A 24,341-nucleotide genomic window follows, 5' to 3' on the forward strand; every position below is an offset into this window, starting at 1 on the left:
TCCGAGGGTGCGAAAGGGGGTGGGATATGTGCACCTCCTGCTCGCAGAGTAGGGTGTTCTATATTCGTTGAGACGTAAATATCTAGCTCTTAATCAGGATCTCTTTATCGTCTGTATGTACATATGTCCGTATGAACGTTAATAAATTAACGTTAATGACAAAGCAGCGGGTATCAGATAGTCGAGTCAATCGACTTCCTTCTTCTTGTTTTTGATTAAGCAACTGCGAACTGCAAAATTTGTGCAGTGCGAATTTCAGGGGGAGGGGGAGAGGGGTGTGCTCTAAAGAGCCTACGGACCATGATGCAAGCGATTCAGATTCAGAAGCACAGAGAGCAGCACTCAGTGGAGCAGCGAGAGAGAGAGAGGGAGAGCAAAGCTCTGAGCCATGTGCACTTGATGCACAAGTGTTAGATGCCATTCGTGGCCAAGAGCAGCAAGCTGCCGCAGCAGCCACACTAGGAAAAACCGCTGCAACATTGGCCACAACTGCCGCACCAGAAATACCAGCAGCCACAACGGGCGGACAATGAATCCGGCACCGCAGGATCGAATACCCAGTTTCCAGGGTGCTCAGAATATTCGCAAGCCACATGCCAGCTGCACCATGGTCTCCAATGTTTTTCCGAGTGTGTGACTGTAAGCTTTCAAAGGCAGCCAGGAAAACCCACATTGCAATCTGTATGTTGCCGATGTTGCTGCTGCTGCTCTGCTGCACAGCTCGTGGGCTCTTGTTTTCGATTTCTGCTGCTGTTTCGGTTTCGGTTTCTGTTTCTGTTTCGATTAGTATGTTAGTTGGGTTTCTCGAGCAGTGTCTCTCGCTTAAGCTCTCGCTCTGTTCTCGGTTCTCAACTGGCAGTTCTCGTTTCTCAACGCTGAGTGCTGAGTGCTGAGTGCTCAGCTCTCTGGGCCTGTGGGTCTGCTTGATAATTTCGCTACGCGGCTGTTTTGGTGGCTGCCAGTTGCACATTTCCGTTATATCCGTCAGCCAGCAGTAGCAGTCGCAGCCAAAGCGCACACACTGCGTATGAGTAATATTCGCTCAGCGAAATCAAACTAAACTACCAAGAAACAAAAAAAGCAGCAAAAAATGGCCAATTAATCACGAGACTCCGCACGAGACAAAAAATGCAATAATCAAAGAAAAGTCAAAGCCGAAAACTTGAACAACAAATAAATGAAGTAGAAACCCCAAAAAAAAAAAAAAACAGTAAGGTGAGGAGAGGGGCAAGTGCAGCGCTGCCAACGGCGACGGCGACGCGGCAGCGGTTCGGGCTTTGTTTTGGCTTCAGTTTTGGCCCAGCAGCTTCGACTTCAGTTCGATTCGTGATTCGTGACTCGTGGTTCGTGGTTCGTGGTCCGCAGCTCTTAAGGCGCGCAAAGAAAATCTCGAGCAACCTGCAGAACAGTATATGCATCTATTTTTTTCAAGTGAGTTCTAGACTTGAGTGCTTGCATACTATGTGGCAGCCACTGGCGCCCGCACTGGCCCACTGAAAGGAAAGAGTGCGAAACCAGGCCGAAATAAAAGTTTGCGAGCAAACAACAGCAGCCCCCAAGACGTCAGGCAAACAACAACAACAACAACCAGCTATGCCTGGCCCGGCTTTGTGGTCCGGTGAGTGTTTGTTTTTTTTTTTAGCCACAAAGCCACGCAGATCTCACTCAAGTCGGGCTTGCAGATGGCGATGGCGATGGCGATGGAGAGCAGCTCGCTCGCTCGCTCTCCTGCACGATCACGGGCACGAGAGTCGCTCTGCAGCTGCAAGTTGCACTTCCGCATGCCATCTCTCTTGCGCCCGCGATCCGTGGCTCCAGAACGCAGCGGTAACAACAATAAACTTTCACTTCAGCAGAGCGCACGGGGCAGGCAGAGAGGGGGCGTAAGCTGTTGGCCAAAGGCTTCCTGGCATTGCAACTTGCAGCAGCAGCAGCGGCAGCGGCAGCAGCAGCGGCAATTGCAATCAGGTCTTAACACATTGGCCGCCGCCGCTGCTGCTGGGCTGCTCATTATAAAGTCGTAAGCCATTTGCGTTGTGTGAGTGCGAAGCGAAATGTCAGTGAGCAATAAGGAAATGAAATGTGCGCCAAACAATTATTGCACGTTGTTGCTGTTGCTGTTGCCACTGCTGTTGCTGCTGCTGCTGCTGCTGCTGCGGCTGGCAGCAGTTGAAATCGAAAGTGCTTTCAGACAATGGTCAACGAACGTATGGAAAGGGCATTAGAGAAATGCTGAATGCTGGTGTGGGTGCAATGCAAAGGCAGACGGAGTAACGAGTGAATAGTGGACGGGGAGTAGTGAATAGCGAATAAATAAGTAATGCGAAACATGAGCCACATTGCTTTTGGCCATGTCGAAATTCATGACATTGCTTCTGCTGCTCGAAGTTAAGCTGTCTGCCCGCCGTTTGTCCGCGAAATGGGCATTGTCCATTTGTCCGTTTATCGATGGGATGCCCCAGCAATGAACTTGTCCGCTGGCTCACCAATCCTTTGTCCATCTATCTAATCCCTGTCATCCTGGGCCGTTTGTCATCTTTTGCATTTCTGCGCCAATTGATCCACATTGCTGCCGCTATTACTGCTCATGTTGCTTTGCTTTTCCTCAGCGCGCCGCCGTGCTTTTCGCTCTCGACGTTGCGCAATCGCTTGTCATTGTCCATTGTTGGGTTGCTGTTGCCGTTGCCGTTTGCTCTAGTTCGAATTAACTTTTACCTTTCCACAGACGGCTTCAGCCCCACCCCGCGCCGATCGCAGAACTCCATTGCCACGGTGGTATTGCGAGGGTTTGCGGGGTGGAGGTGGAGGTGGATGTGGAGAGAGCCTCAGAAAGCAGGAAGCAACAATCTGTGCTGCAACTGCAGCACGGCAGCTCGCTCTCTTCTGGCGGCAGGAAAAGCTTTTGCCGAGCACCCCTCTCTGGACTCGGGCCCCAAACGCCTCTCGCCCTCCCCCTCCCCCTCCCTTCACCATCCAGCGGGTGGAAAGTGCATTGGCACAGTTTCGCTCGAAAGGCGGCAAGGAGAAGGGTGGTGGTTAGCATGAGTTAGCATGAGAGTTGGAGCTTTTCGGGGCAGCTAGGAAAGCTCCTCCCCAATGGCAGTGCCCCTGCCTCCAGGGTGCCCCACCCCCTGGAAAGCCAGCCCCTAAGCTCGCCGGTCAACGTCCACACCAACTCCACGTACACCCACACACTGGCAGCGAATGCAACTTGTGCTGCTGATGTGCTGCTGTTGCGCTGCTGTTGTTGCGAGTCAATTCTAATTTGAATGCAGTGCTTAGATAGGGGAGCAAGGGAGATGGCGCTAGAAGGGCACACAAGCAATGGGAGAGAGTGAAGTTTAGTTGCAGCTAGAATGCAGTTGCAGTTGCATTTGCAATTGCAATGAACCCTAGTGGGGGTGTGTGACCGGCGACGGGGGGATGGTGTTGCTGGGTAGGTGTGTAGGTGTGTAGGTGGAAAGGTGGAAAGGGGAGAGTGCCAGAGTGCGATAGAAATGGGGAGAGTGAGAGAGAGGTGGACAAAAAACGAGCCTAGTGCCTCTGCTGGCGTCTGCGGCGCTGCCAAAGCATAACTATGACGTCGCCGCTGCCTGGTGAGCGTGTGCCTGTGTGTGTGTGTGAGTTTGCCTATGTGTGTCTGTGAGAGAGTGAGTGTGCTTTCGGTGTTTTTTGTTCGTTTTGTCTATTGGTTTTCATTTTCGTTTGCTGCCGACGTCGACGCTTCTAATGCTCGATCGCGATAGACGGAGAGAGGGAAAGAGAGAGAGAAGGAGAGTGCGAGCGAGCGGTGGAGCCAGTGGGGCGGGGGGGCGGTGTCGGTCGGAGGGGGAGTCGACGCCTGCGCCGACTGCGACGCCGGCAGCGGCAGAGGCAGCAGCAGCGTTTCGTGGCTGCTGCTTTCTTTCGCTCGCTTACTCCTTTCATTTCACTTTATTTCGTTCGCATGCACGCACGTTGGCCGCGGAGCAACATCTCCAGCAAACAGAAACCGAAACCTAAACAGAAACAGAAACAGAAACAACAAATAAAACATAAGAAACAAAAAAATAAAAAACAAAACGAAACTACAAATACAAATAACAAATAACACGGCAGCAGCCGTCGCTGAGACGCGGAACTTGGCTCGAACTTTAGTTTAGTTTTTCTGAGTTTCAGTGGCCAGTGGCTAAAGTGCGGCGATATCGGGCGAAACGGTTAACGGCTCACGGCTAACGGTTGACAGCCAGCGGTTCAGCACGCGCCAAATCCTTTTTTTTCAAGTTTGTCAATGTTTTTAGTGGTACTAAAGAAAACACAACATTATATGTAAAGTATAGGCAAGAATCTAAAGCCAACAGTGGTATGTGCCCTTAGTTTTGACCCAAGACCTACAAGTCCCTAGAAGACCCCTGACAGCCAGAACCACCCACCCACACACGCATAAACACACACACACACACACGAACACGCTCATTCGCCACCCACCCACACAGCCTCATATCTCAGTCTCAGTTTCAATCTCAGTTCCAATCTCAGTTCCAATCTCAATCTCATTTCGAGGATCAAAAACGGAGCTGCACATCAATCGATTCATTATGTTTACATATTTTTTTCGAGTGATTTAAGTTTTGGCAATGGACGCAGACTTCTTCTCCTTCTAATCGAACCGAGTGACTTCGCATCATGCTGTAGAAGAAGAAGTTGACTAACAAATGGTTGTTGTGATCGAAAGTGTCTTTTGAAATGTGTTTGAAACTCGGTGTTTGCCCAGCCAAAATGGCCCAGCATCGTTCGCTTGTCCGTCTCTACCTGCCCACCTAGAAGAGCTGCCCAGATGAATGCCCAGCAGCCGCTGATCCTGGAGCCTGGATCCAAGGCCAGCAGTGTTGTTGCGGCAGCTGCCGAGCTAGAGGCAGCAACAACTACGGCAGCGCTGGCCACGGCCTCGGCCACGGAGGCTTCTGCAGCGGACAGCTATCCCGCCGTACAGCAGAACGGCGGCCACGAGGAGCAGCGGCTCAATGGCAACCACGGATGTCGCCGCGAGCAGCCGGATGATCGGACGGACCAGCCGGAGCAGCCGGATCAGCAGGATGAGCCCGAGCCAGTCAAGGACGTGGCCAACAAGCTGACCATTATCAAGACGCCGTTGAACAAGACTCTGCTCAAGAAGTGCAACAGCAACGGCAGCCTGCAGATGCCGCACGCCAACAATGGCAGCAGCATCAACATCAATAATCGCAACAACACCAACAACACAAACAACACCAACAACAACAATAGCAACAATAACAACAATGCGGCCAGCAACGACGTCTGCGATTCCGGTTTGCAAAGCGGAAATAGCAATGAACAAGAACCATTTGCCAACAACGATCGCCATCACCACATCTACCACCACCACCACCATCACTACCATCATCACCATGGCGGCGATAAGAGCGAGGCGAGCGGCGACGTTGCATCCTCGTCCTCCGCGGACCCCAACTCGCATGTCAAGGACGAGCCCACAGCGCAGGATAGCCAGGACAATCAAGAGGCAGGAGCTGCAGAGGCTGGAGGAGCAACTGCGACTGCAGCCACGTGCAGCCCCAGCAAGTGCAACAAGTGCAACTCGCACAACAACAACAGCAACTGCAACAATAACAATAATACCATCAGCAACAACAACAATAATACAAGCAGCAATACCAATACGAACAGCAACAACAATGCCAATAACAACAACAATAATAATAATAATAACCATTACAACAACTACAATAACTATTATAAGAAAAAGTCTCGTATGCCGCCCATTTGCCGTTAGTATTGCATCCATCTATATACTCTAAACCCCGTAAATCATGCCTAATCATAAATGCGTAAGACACCACCCACCCACGAGCCACCGCCCAGCCACCCCCTGGCTTACCCACCCAACCCCCCCCTTCCCACACACACACACATTACTTACGCTCTCTCCCCTCTTACCAACAAGAATTGCAGTCATCGAAAACCAACCCCACCCCCTCCAAAAGCAAAGAGAAGTGCACTAAACTGGAGCAACCAACAATTGGCCAAGAAAACAAACAAGAACAGAACCCACCCAGAACCACCCAACCACCAACCACCACCCACCAAAAACCGAAAGCCAAAAACCAAAAACCACCCACTGGAATGCGTACTGCCACTGCCACTCTGCTCTGCAGCTCAAGGGGCAGCGGGCAGGGACGGACGCAGTCTAGATGCTTCCCGAACGAGTCACAATAATACCAAAAATCCAAGCAAACACAAGTACAAAATCCAAATTCAATGAAAAATCAAGAACCCCACAAGCAAACTCAAAAAACACACACAAAAGCAAAAGCAAATGCAAACTGAAAAGTTACATCGGCAAGAAAAGAAAACCCCCAACAACAAAAACCACAGCAACAACGATCGGCAAGCAAGAGAATTTTTTGTTTTTATCCAAATTTGAACAATCGGCAAAGACAAGAAAAAACGAAATTATGACATCCATAGGTAAATTTGTGACTATATCCCAAACCCAAATCAAAAACACTAACACATAAGACACATTAAAAACTTAGAAGAAGCCGCCCCCGCACACACACACACACACTGAACGACCCACCTGCAGTTCGAAAGTTGAAGTTGGAGTTGCAGTTCCAGGAACCCAAATTCTCCTTTCGACCACCACTGCCTCTCCCCCTTCTCGAAGCACTGCGATTGTCTAATGACCCCCAACTAGATACTAATCACACAACTTAGACGGGGCTATCAATCTGCTCCCTGATTCAATATTTGCTTATATACTCGTGCTATATTATTATAATTTTAAAACAGTTGCTATGACTTTTTCGAAACCTCAAGATTCTTCAAGTTTAGTGCTCTAGATAAGCAGTGCATCTTTTACCATCCATGCAAGTGACACAATTGTGGAAAAGTTTATCCGACATTAGTTGTGAATTGTGTTCGGCTGGCTGGTTAATCATGATTTAATAATCATTATCAACTTATTCGTTTAGAACGGAGTTAAGATTAGACTTAGGAGGGCTATCTATATCTATAGTTTCCAGTGAGTTCGGTTCGCTTGAATGCAGTTTCGTCTGCCGCTGATCTGGGAAACAGGTACCCACATACACCTCAATGTGTCTGGACGTATCTGAAGTATGTATACAGTTGCGTGTAGAAGTCAACTCCACGCGCTTACATACACACGCACGCACACACTAGCATACAGACGCGCACACACACACACACACGCAGAGGGGCGAAAAGATATAGAACCAGAGAGGCACGCATGGTTTTATTGTTTAGAATAATCTTGCGCTTGATAATGAAAATAGGTCAAATTTTAAAAATACACACACAAACGACATTGTCGTCGGTGCGGCCGACTGCCCTGCCGACTGCCCGACGAGAGAACTTTTGCCGCCCGAAGCTACATAGTTTATCTCTCGTGTGCGTGTGTGCGTGTGCGTGTGCGTGTGCGCCCGAGCGTTGGTGTGTGAGTGCGTAAAGAGATCGCCATTGGATAGATAGTGAAAGGGGGAGTTCGAACGGGAGTGCGAGTGGGAGTGAGAATGATCGGGGCGGACTGTGGGTACGGGAATCGGAAAGGGAGATGGAAGCGCCGTTGCTGACCGAATCGGCCAGACAGAGACGGAGCTAGCGAGAGGGAGCGGTAGGGGCGAGAGCGAAGGAGATATCGAAAGTTGAGCTACACAGGTGCATCGTGGTAAATCCTTTTACCAAAGCCACAACTCGGCTATTGGCTCACTCAATTCGCATAAAGCTTATTAATTTGCACTCGTGCCTATTGGCTTACAAAAATTCCATTTAATCGTAGTAATATCAGCGTACGTTGTATGCAATTGAAATGTACATACATACATATGTACATATGTACATTTATCGCACTCGAATGCTCATAGCTTCACTAATTGAAGATTAATTCCAAAATGTTTTGAATTTTTAGAATCGCGCTTGTCAGCTCGAAAAAACTGTAATTTAAGAAAGGTCAATAAAAATAATTTTTTTTTTTTAATTTTCATTTTTTTACCATCGTCAAAATTGCAAAAAAATTAAAAAAAAATATATTTTCTTCTCCCTCGCTAATTTTTGGTGACGTTTTTCGCCTGGGAAAAAACAAGCTTAAAACTGTTTACCGAATCGGATTTGAGAGAAAATTTTGAATTTTACAGTAATAATGGATTCAGGATTTCAGTGTGAGGCGTTTGCAGTGAATAAATTTGTAGCATACTTTTTAACGCTAGATTTGTAAAGGATTTGAGCCATATACAAATGTTGGTTAGAAAGCACTGAACCGACTGTTAGGGACATTTTATAATGTAATTCTTTCGATAAGATCGTACCAAACTGTTCTAACAAAAACCCCACCAACCCCCAAAGCAACATGCACATATGTATGGATTTACTGCGTTCTCATATGAAACCTGTTGATCCAAAATCATGCTTAGGAAGAGGGGAGCTAGAGGGGACTATAACAATACTCGGCCGATTAAGTGGCAAAAGGTAAAGAAAACGCTTTGACCCATTTCGCAGAAAGAGCAGACACACATATCATGACGCTCATCATATCCGAGAGTGCTGATCGATCAAGCTCGTAATTAACCGAATTCCTCATATCATATCTTTTCGGCCAGATCTTCGACGTTTCGGCCGCGTTAACCAGTTATTCGCTTGGGGAAGCGAATGCAAATGATTGCTTATTTGTTTGTGTTCCATCAGCGAATCAATCCAAAAACAAAATTCGGAAAGAAAAGAAACTTCCGCAACCAATTTATGCGAACTTATTTATGCGTGCCAAGCACCCATGCGGTATTTGTAAATTTCCCAAACATAAGCCGTTGTTCTAGAAATTGTATTTACACATATCACAAGAAAAGATATTGATGGCCATTGGCAGGGGGGTAACTACTACTTTCAGAATGTATATTATATATTAAGATGCATATATGAAATGAAATGAAATCTTGTAGTCTTGTAGTCCGTGGGATACACGTGTAAGATACATCTAAGTTACGATTAGCCCGCAGACGATCCACTACGTATTGGCCAACAACTAAACCAGAACCTTCGTATCTTCTCCCTTCCCTTTTCATCCCCCAGGAATTATGACACTGAGCCGTGGCCCGTACAGCGAGCTCGATAAAATGAGCCTTTTTCAAGACCTCAAACTCAAACGGCGCAAAATCGATTCGCGATGCAGTAGTGACGGCGAGTCCATAGCGGACACGTCCACCTCGTCGCCGGACCTGCTGGCGCCCATGTCGCCGAAGCTCTGCGACAGCGGCTCGGCGGGGGCGTCGCTGGGGGCATCCCTGCCCCTGCCGCTGGCCCTGCCCCTGCCGATGGCCCTGCCACTGCCCATGTCGCTGCCCCTGCCCCTCACGGCGGCATCTTCGGCGGTCACCGTTTCGCTGGCAGCGGTCGTGGCCGCGGTGGCCGAGACGGGTGGCGCGGGCGCGGGAGGAGCTGGGACAGCAGTAACAGCGTCGGGAGCAGGACCATGCGTCTCCACGTCGTCCACGACGGCAGCGGCAGCCACATCCTCGACCTCCTCGCTCTCGTCCTCCTCCTCTTCGTCATCCTCCACGAACTCCAGCACCTCCTCCGCCTCGCCGACAGCTGGAGCCTCCTCCACGGCCACCTGCCCCGCCAGCAGCAGCAGCAGTGGAAACGGAAACGGAAGTGGGGGCAAATGTGGTAGCATCAAGCAGGAGCACACGGAGATACACTCGTCGAGCAGTGCGATTTCGGCGGCCGCCGCCTCAACGGTGATGTCACCGCCGCCCGCAGAGCCGACGAGATCCAGTCCAGCCACGCCCGAGGGGGGCGGACCAGCTGGCGCCGGAAGTGGAGCAACGGGAGGCGGAACCACGAGCGGCGGATCAACAGCTGGAGTGGCCATCAATGAACACCAAAACAATGGCAATGGCAGCGGCGGGAGCAGTCGAGCCTCTCCCGATTCGCTGGAAGAGAAGCCCTCTACTACAACGACCACGGGTCGTCCAACGCTCACGCCCACGAATGGGGTGCTGTCCTCCGCCTCGGCGGGCACGGGGATTTCCACAGGAAGCAGCGCCAAGCTGAGCGAGGCCGGTATGAGTGTGATACGATCCGTTAAGGAGGAGCGCTTGCTCAACGTATCCAGCAAGATGCTGGCGTTCCATCAGCAGCGGGAGCAAGAGACCAAAGCAGTGGCGGCTGCAGCAGCAGCAGCAGCGGCAGGGCATGTGACGGTTCTAGTGACGCCATCGCGCATCAAATCGGAGCCACCGCCGCCGTCTTCACCCTCCTCTACATCCAGCACACAAAGAGAAAGGGAACGGGAACGCGATCGAGAGAGGGAGCGCGAAAGGGAACGCGAGCGGGACCGGGATCGGGAACGGGAACAGTCCATCAGCTCCTCGCAGCAGCACCTAAGCCGGGTCTCCGCCAGTCCACCCACTCAGCTGTCCCACGGCAGCCTGGGACCCAACATTGTGCAGACGCACCATCTTCACCAGCAACTCACACAGCCGCTGACGCTGCGCAAGAGCAGCCCGCCCACAGAGCACCTGCTCAGCCAGTCCATGCAACATCTCACCCAGCAGCAGGCGATCCACCTGCATCACCTACTTGGCCAGCAGCAGCAGCAGCAGGCGTCGCATCCCCAGCAGCAACAGCAGCAGCAACACTCGCCCCACTCCCTGGTGCGGGTGAAAAAGGAACCGAATGTTGGTCAGCGGCACTTGTCGCCGCATCACCAGCAACAGTCGCCGCTCCTGCAGCACCACCAACAGCAGCAGCAGCAGCAACAACAACAGCAGCAGCAGCATCTGCATCAGCAACAGCAACAGCAGCAGCACCACCAGCAGCAACCCCAGGCACTGGCCCTGATGCATCCGGCTTCCCTGGCGCTGAGGAACAGCAATCGGGATGCGGCCATTCTGTTTCGGGTAAAGAGCGAAGTTCACCAGCAGGTGGCCGCCGGGCTACCGCATCTGATGCAGTCCGCTGGTGGGGCAGCGGCCGCCGCCGCAGCAGCAGTGGCCGCGCAGCGAATGGTATGCTTCAGCAATGCCAGAATCAATGGCGTGAAGCCGGAGGTGATTGGAGGACCGCTGGGCAACCTACGGCCTGTGGGCGTCGGTGGCGGAAACGGAAGTGGCTCCGTGCAGTGCCCCTCGCCACATCCATCCTCCTCGTCGTCATCCTCGCAGCTGTCGCCGCAGACACCCTCCCAGACGCCACCCCGTGGCACGCCCACCGTCATAATGGGCGAGAGCTGCGGTGTGCGCACCATGGTCTGGGGCTACGAGCCTCCGCCGCCCTCGGCGGGCCAGTCCCACGGCCAGCACCCGCAGCAGCAACAGCAGTCGCCCCACCACCAGCCGCAACAGCAACAGCAGCAGCAACAACAGCAGTCGCAGCAGCAACAGCAACAGCAGCAGCAACAGTCTATGGGCCAGCAGCAGCACTGCCTCTCCTCGCCATCGGCGGGGTCACTGACGCCCTCCTCTTCGTCCGGCGGTGGTTCGGTATCTGGCAGCGGAGTGGTCGGACCACTCACGCCCTCCTCGGTGGCGCCGCAGAACAACGAGGAGGCCGCCCAACTGCTGCTCTCCCTGGGACAGACACGCATCCAGGACATGAGATCACGGCCACACCCCTTCCGCACACCGCACGCCCTTAACATGGAGCGGCTGTGGGCGGGCGACTACTCGCAATTGCCGCCCGGCCAGCTGCAGGCTCTGAATCTTAGTGCCCAGCAGCAGCAGTGGGGCAGCAGCAACTCCACGGGTCTTGGTGGTGTAGGCGGCGGCATGGGCGGACGCAACCTGGAGGCGCCGCACGAGCCGACCGACGAGGACGAACAGCCGCTCGTGTGCATGATCTGCGAGGACAAGGCCACCGGCCTGCACTACGGCATCATCACCTGCGAGGGGTAAGTACCCGCTAGGCATTAGGTCAGCTTTCCACTTCTAAGCATTTCTAAATTTGGACGTGGTAAGCAAGATAAGCCTAAGCTCCGCCAACCTATTGATACTTGGAGCACATGCTGCCAGTTTGCCTCGCATGGCTAATAATCTTGAAATTCTTCCGCCAGGTGCAAGGGCTTCTTCAAGCGGACGGTGCAGAACCGACGAGTCTACACCTGCGTGGCGGACGGCACCTGCGAGATAACCAAAGCACAGCGCAACCGTTGTCAGTATTGTCGATTTAAGAAGTGCATCGAGCAGGGCATGGTGCTGCAAGGTGAGTAGTTAGTCCCCTGGCAGGACCCCACGGATGCCTAACCAGGAAACCGCTCCATTTCCTTTCAGCCGTTCGCGAGGATCGCATGCCGGGCGGTCGCAACAGTGGCGCCGTCTACAATTTGTACAAGGTGAAGTACAAGAAGCACAAGAAGACCAATCAGAAGCAGCAACAGCAGGCCGCCCAGCAGCAGCAGCAGCAGGCGGCGGCGCAGCAGCAGCACCAGCAACAGCAGCAGCATCAACAGCACCAGCAACATCAGCAGCAGCAGTTGCACTCGCCGCTCCACCATCACCACCACCAGGGCCACCAGTCGCACCACGCGCAGCAGCAACACCACCCACAGCTGTCGCCGCACCACTTGCTGTCGCCGCAGCAGCAGCAACTTGCCGCCGCAGTGGCAGCAGCTGCGCAGCACCAACAGCAACAGCAGCAACAACAGCAGCAGCAGCAGGCCAAGCTGATGGGCGGCGTGGTGGACATGAAGCCCATGTTCCTCGGCCCCGCTTTGAAGCCGGAGTTGCTGCAAGCACCCCCCATGCACAGTCCGGCCCAGCAACAACAACAGCAGCAGCAGCAGCAACAGCAGGCCTCGCCGCATCTCTCGCTTAGCTCGCCGCACCAGCAGCAGCAGCAGGGACAGCACCAAAACCACCACCAGCAACCAGGTGGAGGTGGCGGAGGAGCTGGGGGAGGAGCTCAACTGCCGCCGCACCTGGTGAACGGAACGATACTGAAGACGGCCCTAACCAATCCCAGCGAGATTGTACATCTGCGCCACCGTCTCGACTCGGCGGTCAGTTCGTCCAAGGACCGACAGATCTCGTACGAGCACGCCTTAGGCATGATCCAGACACTGATCGACTGCGACGCGATGGAGGACATAGCCACACTGCCGCACTTCAGCGAGTTCCTGGAGGACAAGTCGGAGATTAGCGAGAAACTGTGCAACATCGGCGATTCCATAGTCCACAAACTGGTGTCGTGGACAAAGAAGTTGCCCTTCTACCTGGAGATCCCGGTGGAGATACACACTAAACTACTGACGGACAAGTGGCACGAGATCCTTATCCTGACCACGGCCGCCTACCAGGCGTTGCATGGCAAGCGGCGCGGCGAGGGAGGAGGCAGCAGGCATGGTTCGCCGGCGTCAACGCCACTGAGCACGCCCACTGGCACGCCGTTGAGCACACCGATACCCTCGCCCGCCCAGCCACTGCACAAGGACGACCCGGAGTTTGTCAGCGAGGTGAACTCGCACCTGAGCACCCTGCAAACCTGCTTGACCACGCTAATGGGCCAGCCGATAGCGATGGAGCAGCTGAAGCTGGACGTCGGGCACATGGTGGACAAGATGACCCAAATAACCATCATGTTTCGGCGAATCAAGCTCAAGATGGAGGAGTACGTCTGCTTAAAGGTTTACATACTGCTGAACAAAGGTACGTGGTTCGATTTGCAAAACCCATTCATACAGTGCTCATGTTACCTTTTCGTTCGTTTTGTAAATCCAGCAGAAGTGGAACTGGAGAGCATCCAGGAGCGGTACGTCCAGGTGCTGCGCTCCTACCTGCAAAACTCCTCGCCGCAGAATCCGCAGGCGAGGCTCAGTGAACTGCTCTCCCACATACCAGAGGTAAGTGGCCACTAACTATGTACATGTACTCTTTGGCGATTCCCATTTCCGACGAAGCCATCACCATCTGTCCTGTGATTCATCGCTCTCCCCTATCCCCTTGCAGATCCAGGCTGCGGCCAGCCTGCTGCTCGAGAGCAAGATGTTCTATGTGCCCTTCGTGCTCAACTCGGCGAGCATAAGGTAGCAGATGCTTGAGCACGGACTGCTGCCCACCGCCAACCATCAGTCGGCGCCACCACCTGGTCCTGATCCCATCCCGGAGCGGCAGCAGCAGCAGCAACAGGAGCGGCGTCGAAGCAGGCAGCAGCAGCACCAGTTGCTGCGCAACCTGCCCAAGATCAAGATCGAGATCGGTACCCAGCGAGATCCGGAGGAAGAGGAGTCGGAGCAAGAGCAAGAGCAAGAGCAGGAACCGGAGCAAGAGCAGGAAAAGCAGTTCCGACCCTCAGCCGCATCCACGTCCATTTTGAAGACTTCACTGCTGAGCGGAGCGGCGGCCACGTTGGCTACCTTGACGGCGGCAGCCGAGCAAATAGCCCGATCCTCGGCCAGCTGCGACACTGCCAGGGATTACTCCCAAAGCAGCAACAGCAGCAGCAATAGCAACGCTGCCACAGGAGCAACAGGAACTATGGCCAGCGGCAGGACAGGCAGCAGCAACAGTTTAGAAGAGAGCAAAAGACTTGAGCATCAACAACAACAACAACAACAGCAGCAACCACAACAGCATCAGCAGCAACAATATACATCAATACTACACACGGCCTTAATGTCACAGCGTTCCATGCCACCAGCGACATCAGCTACATTAGCAGCAGCGGCGGGCACATCGACGCCGACGACGGCAGCAACAACATCGCCTACGCCTGCGCATGTGCTGAAAACAGCGGTGACCTTAGCCAGTCTAAGTGAGATAGCCACAGCACGTCAGCAGCAGCAGGAGCAGCAGCAGCAACAGCAGCAGCAGCAGCAATTGCTGGCGATGCAACAGCAACAGCAACAGCTAACGAAACTGCCCAGAAGGATAATCAACTTTGGCAGCAACCACACTGCCAACACTGCCACCAAAGGATTGGGAACGGAAGCAGAAGCAGGAGCAGGAGCAGGAGTGGGCATGGCCGCAGCAACGGCAACAGCATCAGTTGGACGCAATCGCCAACTGGGCCTGAGTCAGGGTCAAGTGGTGAATGGTAAGCAGAAAGAATTGTGAGCCTTGTGTTTGCGATAACGTTTGTGTACCCCCCTTAACGCTGCCAGTCAGGACAGCACGCCTGCTCAACGGCAACTGTTGCGGCCGATTGCAGGCGACAGCAGGAACAGGGGCCAGCAGGGGCACCAACACTGCCGGCAGCAACACGGTCAACATGCAGACCCAGACCGACGATGAGTTGCTGCCGCTGTTAGCCATGCTCCCACAAGACGCTCCCACAACAACAGGAGCAGCAGCAGGAGCAGCAGTATCATTATCATTATCAGCCACAGCCACATCTTCATCATCATCATCGACGATTTCATTAGCAACACGTGCAGCAGCAGCAATGCAGCAGCAGCAACAATGGACTGCCGTGTCGACGACGCCAGCAATAGGAGTGATGATGACGACGACGACGACACAATCACAATCACGAGCAACATTAGCACCACAACAACAGCAACTATCACTGCCACAACAAAAGCAACAATTTAATACGAGAATCAACAGAAAAACCACAATTACAACAGCCACCACAACAGCACCAACAGCAACAACAACAACAACACGAAACAGCAACATCAACTTCAACAGCAAAAATAACTATATGAATAACAATAATATAAACGCCGCCACTGCCAGAGCCTCTGCCTTCGCCTCCGCCTCTGCCATGGCCACGGCCACGCCCACAGCCACGCCCACTGTCACGGGCACGCGCCAGCGACCGGCCCCGCAACCGCCCCCGCCCCCGCGCACGCCCACAGCCACCTCAGCTTCTGTTACTGTAGTTGTGTTCAAAACAATGTTACCTGATGACTGAATTATTTTAGAATCGTACACATAGAGCATGTTTTATTATGATTACCACTATGATTACCACTTACGATTTACGATTACGATTATGATTACGATTATGAGTATGTCTGGATATCATTACCTATTAACTATTCATTAGTTATGGATTATCGATTATTACTATTTTTACTATTACTATTGCTACATGCATAATGTAGAGCCTAATTGATCTATCGTGTATTTTAGTTTGTCTAATTGTTGGATCCCTGTACTATATCCCACACACATACACACACTCTCACCCATATTTGATCCTCACCCCCAAACAATCCATACACACACACTCATACACACACACACACAATGCCGTTACTAAGGAAGGGTATACGCATATGCGAAGTTGAAACATTTTAATCATGTAATTTTTTTTTTGTGTTTTTGCTGAACGGAGATGAAAGTTAAGGAGGTCGAGCAACAGCAATTCGAAGTGTTAATTGAGTAGGATTATGAGTACGTAGCGAGTATGTAACGAGTATGTAATGACTAAGTAAAGTTTACGTAGACACAATGCCACACACAGCTATAGCAAGCATTAAGGATGCGTGCATATGTCAGTTATCTATTTTTTTTTAAACTAAAATCTATATAAAGTAACGAGAGAGGAAGGAAGAGCGAAGCAGGGCGGGAGATTCAACCACATAAAGTATAAATAGTAGAGCTTGAGCCAAGTAGCTAGTTTAGAGTACATCCGTTTTGGGGCAGGGAAGTAGAGCAATTTGTTGACGAGACGGGGTGGTGGGGTGAGCGGTAACGAAAATCGGTAACGGAAGTGGAGACAAAGCGGAACCGGAAACGGAAGCTGGACTGCCAGATCGGAATCACACATCAACCATTATGACAACTTCGCTCGCAACTCTTGCAGAATTATACTGTTAGATCCTGTTAGTTATCGAACCCAAAACTCCCAACCCACACACACTATACCTAAGTTAAGAACGCATAATCACATACTACACATAAATTACGCATAGTACATACAAAAAAGAGGATGAGAAAATGAGAAAAAACAAAGATAAGGAAGATAAGAAAGAAAGAAAGAAACGAAAGGACTTTTCTTTTGTAAGCTCGATTGCGCAATTGTATATCGTAATCGTGTTGTCTTCGCAACCCCAAACGCCCCATGGCGGTATTGATGCCCGGATTGTTATCGATATCGTCGTACTACGTTTTATTTTGTAAATGTATTAATTTTGTTGATTTTTTTGCTGTCTGTACACATTTTTTTTAACAACATTTTTGAATAAATGTAATTCTTGAATATGCTTTATGTTTTTAATTTACACTCAAACCCCAACAAATTTTGAGTTTCAATTGGTTTGTATATAAAACAGATAGGAGTCCCTCCATTTTACAAGTTTTCTTTATCAAAATTAACGTTTTGTTTTCGAGTCAAAATCTTTGAATTGTTAGCGAATTTGTAGGTAAGGGAATTCCTTAAATAATGCCCATAATAGCAAAACTCGCCCTTAACTATATTTCTACACACATTTTACGCGCTCTCGATTTTCTACTTGAAAATTCCTCAGTGGCGCCACCTGCATTTAGAGACTCGAAGTGTATGCACCGGAAATGGCAAAATCGGCTTGAAAGGAAATTGGAAGAATCTCTTGTGAATAGGAAAACCCGATAAAAAATCCTTGATGCCCAGTCCTGAAACACAAATCCTCCCGATTGAAGCTCTGTCAAATAAATAACGAATCCTAGAGCTGAGAGAAGAAACAGAAATAGAGAAATTAAGAAAAAAAACACGAAAACAATGTTTTTCGAATAAAACCGAGGAACAGAAGATGAGAAAATATGCAAGAGTCTGACATCAAATTGCCTTCAAAGCGTTATTTTCGATTTTTTTTCCGTAGAGTTTTTTTACGAGAAAACGATGCAAAAACCAATACGAAATACCAAATAGCAAGGATATTTAGAGTACGTATATATGTGGATTTACATAAGCGACGACATAATAATCATATGAATATGGAAAAAGCGGCAACGGACGGACGGCTAAAAGGATTAACATTTTTTGTAGAGTAATTGCAGGATAAACAGCATCTGGAGGAAAAGAGTCAAAATAAAATATTTTTGCACAGCGTGTTATCGAATAAGTGTTAGACCTTAAACGTAACTGTAATCGAGATTAAAATCAATCAAAGAACCCTTCCCCTCCGTTCCCTTCCCTACCCATTCCTTCCCCTCCTTACCCAACCCATCCCCAAAAACTGCCAGTTCCCCACCCCGCCCATTTGATTATCAGGGCTAGGGTCAGATGGCCAATTGCTCCCGCTGAAGAAGAAGAAGTGTCTTTGTAAATACATGAGTATAAGCAGTGGGACTTTGTGGGGTCTGAAGACCCCAACCGTACCATCTGGCATCTCGAGATATAACATTAGTTAGCTAATTTTAACGACATACACTCCCGGACTCACCAACTGCAGTCACCTGCCTACCCAGCTGCGACTTTTCGTAGATACACTGTTTTACCAAAAAAAAAAGAACACAATGAATACTTAAATGCTCAACTTCACCACATGACCCTCTCAGCCACTCAACCACACCCGCATCCAACCCCATCCGCTTGCCTAGATCCATTTGCATCCCGGGAAGGAACCCATGTCCACCATTTCCCTATAGTGTAAAGCGTGGATGCAATATGAACTTCTTATGGTGCTTAATCTGGATCTTGATCTTGAGAACAACCCAAGCCTAGAACTCAAATTATGGGACTGATGCAATGAAACAAAAAGAAAACAATGAAAAAAATAAGTAAATGAGCTAGGGAAGAAATCTAATTAAACCCATATATGTATACTAGGTGTATATGTGTATTGATTTAAAGATTCAATAATTAAAAACGAAGTAGATCCTTCCATATGATAAAAGCAAAAAAAAAAGAAGAAAAATACAGAGTAAGCTCTAGGGAAAGATCTCGCTTCTGAGGCCATTGTTATACTCTTTGAATTTGTGTATACCCCAGAATAGAAAATTGTGAAACCAAATCCAAAGAAAACCGAAACACATAACAAATCGCCGTGGAAAATTATAGAAATACTGTTTTTTTTTTGTGCATTTCTAATTCTACATAGCGGTCGCCAGCGACTTTTACCTTTTATATAAGTATACAATATGGTTTTTGTTTCGTTTTGGATTTGATATGAATGTTACACGATGGATTGATATTGATTGATTGATTAGTGAACGTTTGATGTAGTGGTAACCAAAAATAATAATTTAAATGATATATTAATGTAATGCATAAGAGACGGAAACACAAACGGCAAGAGAACCGCAAATGATAATGAAATGAAAATGAAATGTTAGCAAATATAACAAAGGATAACTAAAACAAACTAAGCCCGTAATTGAGAATTTTTAAAGCACGATTCGAGATCACATATAAATTTAATAAATTACACATGTATTAATAATGAAATGATGTATTTACGAATAAAATTAATATTATCACATGAATCATATTAAGTTATCCAGTCTATTTAAAAAGCTCGGAAGGAAACTGTGACTCCATCACGATTTTGAAGGGCTTTTTGGTCACCATCTTATCTTTGTCGAAAATGAAATCACTGTGTAGGCTGAGAGTTAGTAAGGTTCTGACTTGGAGGAGGGTGGAGGCCGGTACTTACTCCTCATTGGCCAAGGTCACATTGATGCGATCGGTGGATACCCGTGTGGGACGTATGGCTCCAAAGAAGTCTGTGATGGGCACCTTGTGCGGATCCCGGCGGTACAGATCCTTGCGTACTCCCACTGTCGAAATGCACACTCTCTTGGGGCAAACTTGCAGCTGTTTTAAAATTGCAGATTCTGAATTATTGGTATTGCTTAAGAGTCTTAAGGACACTCACAAATTCGCCTATGGTCCGTTTGCTAAAGGGCTGCACCTTCTCCAGGAACTCCAAGGCGTAGTAGGTGTACCGGTCTATCATGTAGACTCCAATCGATGGATCCACATGGTGCTGAAGGTTGCAAGTCAAGTATAAAGAAAATTGCTTTCTTTCAGAATCTTACCGATAACGAATCCTCGCCAACAAGACTGCTAGCCACCGCCAGGACATTCGGCGAGGTGAACTTCTCATAGAGCGAAGCTGCTTGGCAAGTGTCCACCATGAAGAACAGCTCATTGTACCTGATGAAATGATAAGATTATAAGAAAAGGGAAGGTCTTTTATAAGAACTCTTTTAGTAAATTCAGTCGCACCGCTTCTTCTCCCACATCTGTTGGATTCCGTCGGCCAACTCCTGGCTGGTTATCTCTTCGGAGTCCTGGAACTTGAGGAATCCATCGCCGCCGTGGCCGGTTAGGTAGATGAGCACATTGCTGCCCGCGTCCGAGAGCAGCTTCTTCGAGCGCGCCGTGCCGTTCTGGGTACGCCCGGTCAGCAGACGCACAAAGTTCTCCACTGTCACCTCGTAGCCGCGGTAATCCACCTCTACATCGTCTCCGTACACATTGATGTGCTGGTTGGCGTTATTGTACACTTGACCGGGCCGTGGGTTCCGTGCATTGCAGGCCATGTCGTCGGCGATCATCAGTATGATCTGGGAGTCAGGAATGCCCAGTCTCTTAACCGAACGGTAGATAGACAGCACATTGGCCACATGCCGGTAGTTGAACCAGAATCTCGATGCGTCCACCAGCACCGCCCAGTTGTTCGTATGTGTGGAGCGCTGGGCGGCGTCCACAAAGCCCTCCGGCAACACCGAGGTGTCATCTGCCTCCACCCGACAGCTGGCGAGGATCAGGGCATAGATGACAACAAATTTAACAAGCATAATATTAAACATTTCTACAGAACGATAGACCGATACATAAACAACGCCTTCGAGTATCGACAGCTCGATAGCACGCAGAGATAACAGCTGTGAGCAGTGTGACCGCCTATACTTTATATATACTTATTTTAACTATATATACTCTGCATACACTGTACGAAATTATTGGGAAGGGATCCTCATAGTAAGTCTAGAGTGGTCTTGTAAATTTCTTAAGGCACAGCAAAGTTCTTCACGAATTTTTATTGTTAAAATTGTTTAAATAGGCTCCCAACATTTATTTGTTAGTCTTTTTTTTACGAGTTTTTCTTGTTTAAATTGGATTCACGACAAATTTTTAACGCAGCGGTTAACCAGTTAGCAGGTGCAATTTAGTCAGCAATAAGCCTTTTAGGGAATACCCTTACCAATAATTCTGCACAGAAAAAAAAATGGAAGAAAACGGGCACCCTAGATGCCGAATCAAGCAGGTTGACGAAGGGTTGGAAGAGGGGGCAGGGGAAGTGCCAATGCTAATGGGCCAATTTCCACCTTTAATTTCTTCCCCAAAATGCCACGAAACGACTCATTTCAAACATAAAACAGTTAGGACCTGTCGAGTACGATCGAATGAGGACGGAAAATAGCTGGTTGAAATGCGCAAATGGGGCGAAAAAAGCGTCAGAAAATACTAAAGCAATATGGCGGCCATTCGAAACGAAAACGAATGACGCTGCAATGACGAAAAGAGGAGACCGATGAAGAGCGTGGCAACGGCGAAGAGCGCAAAATGAGTGCGCCAGTGTGCGTGTGTGAGAGGCCATCGTGAAAGCCTTGTTTGCGTGTGGAATTTAACTGTTTTCTTGCCGTCTGCGAATTGCGGGGCACTCACACACGCATATTCAGCCGCACATCTGGGAAAATGGGGAAAATCGTGGCAAGACGACAACAAATACGGGGCTTCTAAAAACTCAGCCAATTCGCCGCGATCTTTTTCTCTCTCTGTCGCTCTCTGCCGCTCTCTAATTCACGTGGGTTTTCATGTTCATATGTGTGTGTTTGCTGTATGTGTGCCTTTCATTTTACTGTAGTCGGCAGCTACGTTCTTTTTGTTGAGCTTCGGGGCTGCCGGAAGTTTTCTTTTTATCCATCTATCGCCGATTGCTCTTTGCGCACTTCGCCTATCGCTGCTTCTTCTTTGCTGCGTGGCGTTTTCGTTTTGTCGGCCATTACGTTTTCCAATTGCCTTCGACGCAGCCACACACAACACAAAACACACAAAGCGTGTGTGTGCGGCTGCCAATGTAGATGTGCATGTAGATGTGCGCCCGCAAAGAAAAATCGTTTTCTAGGTGGAATTATTCAAGTGGGCGTCGTGCGAAAGCATTTCCGTGGCGCAAAACTAGTTTAAGAATCGCAAGATTCACCCAATCTTAGTCAGGATCAAAGGGGAGAGGCAAGAAAGACGCCAGGGCGGGCAAGCAACTAGGATAATCGATCGCAATGGCCTTGGTTACTAGTTGGTGATGTCAGTGGCGACGGAAATGGAAGTCCTGGCCACGCACTTGACCCAGTTCGGGAAAATCGGTTTTCCAGCCCCTCCAGAAGCGGCCAAATGGAAAGCGGGCGGAAGAACCATGCATAAAGCTATTGATTTTCCCTCATTTCCCCAGCAATTAAGGCCCTTGCCTTTAACCCAGTTACACGTAAATATATACATATGTATGTATGTACATATGAGCATACAAATGTCGGCATCTACATAATCGCAATGGTCCTTGGGCGGGTGGAAAACTGGATAAACGGGAGAACCCTTGAGAGCGGGTGGGAGTTGGGCTAAGGACGTCGCCTGACACTTGCAGGATTCAGATCCAGCCGCCTGCCACCCTCCCTTTTGGGAAATGGCAGCTGGTGAAACGTGCAACAACCTACGCCACAGCATCACAAGTTGAGGAAAAGCAGGGAAAATGCGGAGGAAAACCGAAAAGGAGTAGGGCAAGTCTGGCGCTCGCTGGTGGCGCTCGCTTCTTCCCTTTTCCCAATTACCACCCCCGATTCAAAGACATGTTATTGCCGAGTCCTTTTTTGCTTTTTGCCGACGCAACAAAAGACGCATCAGCAGCAACAACAACAGCCGACGTCGCGGCGAAAAGAGAGAACAAACATTTGCCAAAAACAACACGTACACCGGGCGAAACGCATGTCGACCTGTTTACTGCCCTACAAAAACAGAGCTGCGAAAAATCTCAAGTGGTAATGTCTATCCTTTTGTTACAATGTGTGCAAAACAATTTTTATAAGAATTATATTTATCGAGCGTGCACAAGTGCTTGAGCAGCTTCGTTTCTTTAAGTGCATGTATGAAAATTGTCAGTTGGAATTTCAATGTTTATTGTACAAATTGCAACATTGTCCCATTATTTATAGAAGCTGATATGCAAACATTGCGCCCAGCATATGTTTCAATTTACGCGCAATTTAATAATGTTTTTTAATATGACTTCCATAAATCAAATCTGTATACAAATATTTAGTTTCATTGGATATGCAATATATGAAAATTATTCATTTCAAAAGCATTCACAAGGGAACAGTAATAAATGAAAAGTTGAATTAGTCAAAACTATCCGAATGCAACTCCTTTGCACTCATGATGGAGACGAGGAATACATCCTGGCGGCGACAGGACTGACAGCCCTCCCCGCCGCCCACAAGCAGGGTTGCATGCACGCCAAGCCAAATCTGAAAGCAAACCGGGTATCTCTTCGTGCGGCGAAGAGTCGCGGCGAGTTGCGGCGAATTGAGGTTTTGCGTCGTCGGGCCGAGCGTCGCTCTTTTGCTCTTCATCTTGGCTCGTTATTTCGCTTCGCACCGTGTTTGCGTTCACAACTCTTGTTCGGGTTCTGCATTTTATTTTATTATTATTTTTTTTTGTTTGTTGCTATTCGGTGAGTACCTGCGGAAAAGTAAGGCAAGGCGAGGAATGAAAGGAACAGAAAGGAAAAGAAAACGAAAACGAAAAGAAAAGCCATGCAAAGGGTTTTCCTCGCCAACTCGCTTGTTTGTGTTTTGTGTGCAAAGTGCCTGGTGAAAAGGTGTACTCGCCGTACTGCCAAATGAGAAAACGGCAGGCGTTCGTTTATTAATGCTCGCGTTCGTATTTTTGCGAAAACCTAGTGAAAAAGAAATTTTCTGTGCTCGCTGTGGCTGTTTGTGTTGGAGTGTGTGTGAGTGAGTGTGCGTGTGCCTGTGCGCTGCTCGTGCCTGTGTGCGCTCGCTTTGGGTGTGCTTGTACGTCACTGCCACCCATTTTTGTGTGCTGTGTGCCCCACTGTTCTGGTTCTTCGTCCCGTCTCGTGTCGCCTCGCTGTTCCCTCCTAGCCGTCCCTTGCGGTTTTTGCTGCAGCTCTGCGGAAGAGAGGAGTTTCCACGAATACCCCCCTTGCCTAGCGCACGAAGGGGATGGCAACTCTGCCAATTCTTTGGCAACTTTTCCGCCTAGTGAAAACTGCTGCCAGTTTCCGTTCGCTTTGCTACTCCGCTTCTTCCGTTCCGTCCATCTGACTGTCTGCCCGTGTTTACAATCGCGGCGTTTTTGCACACTGTGCCGTGCGTTTGTGTGAGTTCTACTTGGTGGTATATCTGTGTGCATGTACACACATC

The 24,341-nt window shown here is 49.5% G+C and overlaps 3 protein-coding genes across 5 annotated transcripts; 2 read left to right on the plus strand and 1 right to left on the minus strand.

Annotated features, from left to right (window-relative positions):
* The first annotated feature begins 1,593 nt into the window (after nt 1-1,593).
* On the plus strand, nt 1,594-14,073 carry LOC117148704 (hormone receptor 4). Of its 3 annotated transcripts, XM_033316246.1 has the most exons (7): nt 3,941-4,342; nt 4,543-5,786; nt 9,100-11,920; nt 12,083-12,231; nt 12,300-13,673; nt 13,746-13,867; nt 13,974-14,073. In XM_033316246.1, the coding sequence occupies exons 2-7, from the start codon at nt 4,817-4,819 to the stop codon at nt 14,052-14,054; spliced, it is 5,517 nt and encodes a 1,838-aa protein (XP_033172137.1). In that variant the 5' UTR covers nt 3,941-4,342; nt 4,543-4,816; the 3' UTR covers nt 14,055-14,073. The 3 variants fall into 3 exon arrangements, with proteins under 3 accessions (XP_033172139.1, XP_033172137.1, XP_033172138.1); XM_033316248.1 differs by lacking the exons at nt 3,941-4,342; nt 4,543-5,786 and adding an exon at nt 1,594-1,618; XM_033316247.1 differs by lacking the exon at nt 3,941-4,342 and having other exon boundaries at nt 4,817-5,786; nt 13,749-13,867.
* LOC117148705 (AF4/FMR2 family member 4-like) lies at nt 13,974-17,180 on the plus strand. Its single transcript, XM_033316250.1, has 2 exons — nt 13,974-15,060; nt 15,128-17,180. Exons 1-2 carry the CDS (start codon nt 14,058-14,060, stop codon nt 15,880-15,882), a joined length of 1,758 nt encoding a protein of 585 aa, XP_033172141.1. The 5' UTR covers nt 13,974-14,057; the 3' UTR covers nt 15,883-17,180.
* A 2,149-nt stretch (nt 17,181-19,329) lies between these two features.
* Nucleotides 19,330-20,769, minus strand: LOC117148706 (putative GPI-anchor transamidase). Its single transcript, XM_033316251.1, has 5 exons — nt 20,125-20,769; nt 19,935-20,052; nt 19,772-19,882; nt 19,550-19,710; nt 19,330-19,489 (listed from the first exon to the last, which is right to left on the minus strand). The coding sequence occupies exons 1-5, from the start codon at nt 20,709-20,711 to the stop codon at nt 19,399-19,401; spliced, it is 1,068 nt and encodes a 355-aa protein (XP_033172142.1). The 5' UTR covers nt 20,712-20,769; the 3' UTR covers nt 19,330-19,398.
* Nucleotides 20,770-24,341: the final 3,572 nt, after the last annotated feature.

This window comes from Drosophila mauritiana, chromosome X, assembly GCF_004382145.1.
Source record: "Drosophila mauritiana strain mau12 chromosome X, ASM438214v1, whole genome shotgun sequence".
Taxonomy (NCBI): Eukaryota; Metazoa; Arthropoda; class Insecta; order Diptera; family Drosophilidae; genus Drosophila; species Drosophila mauritiana.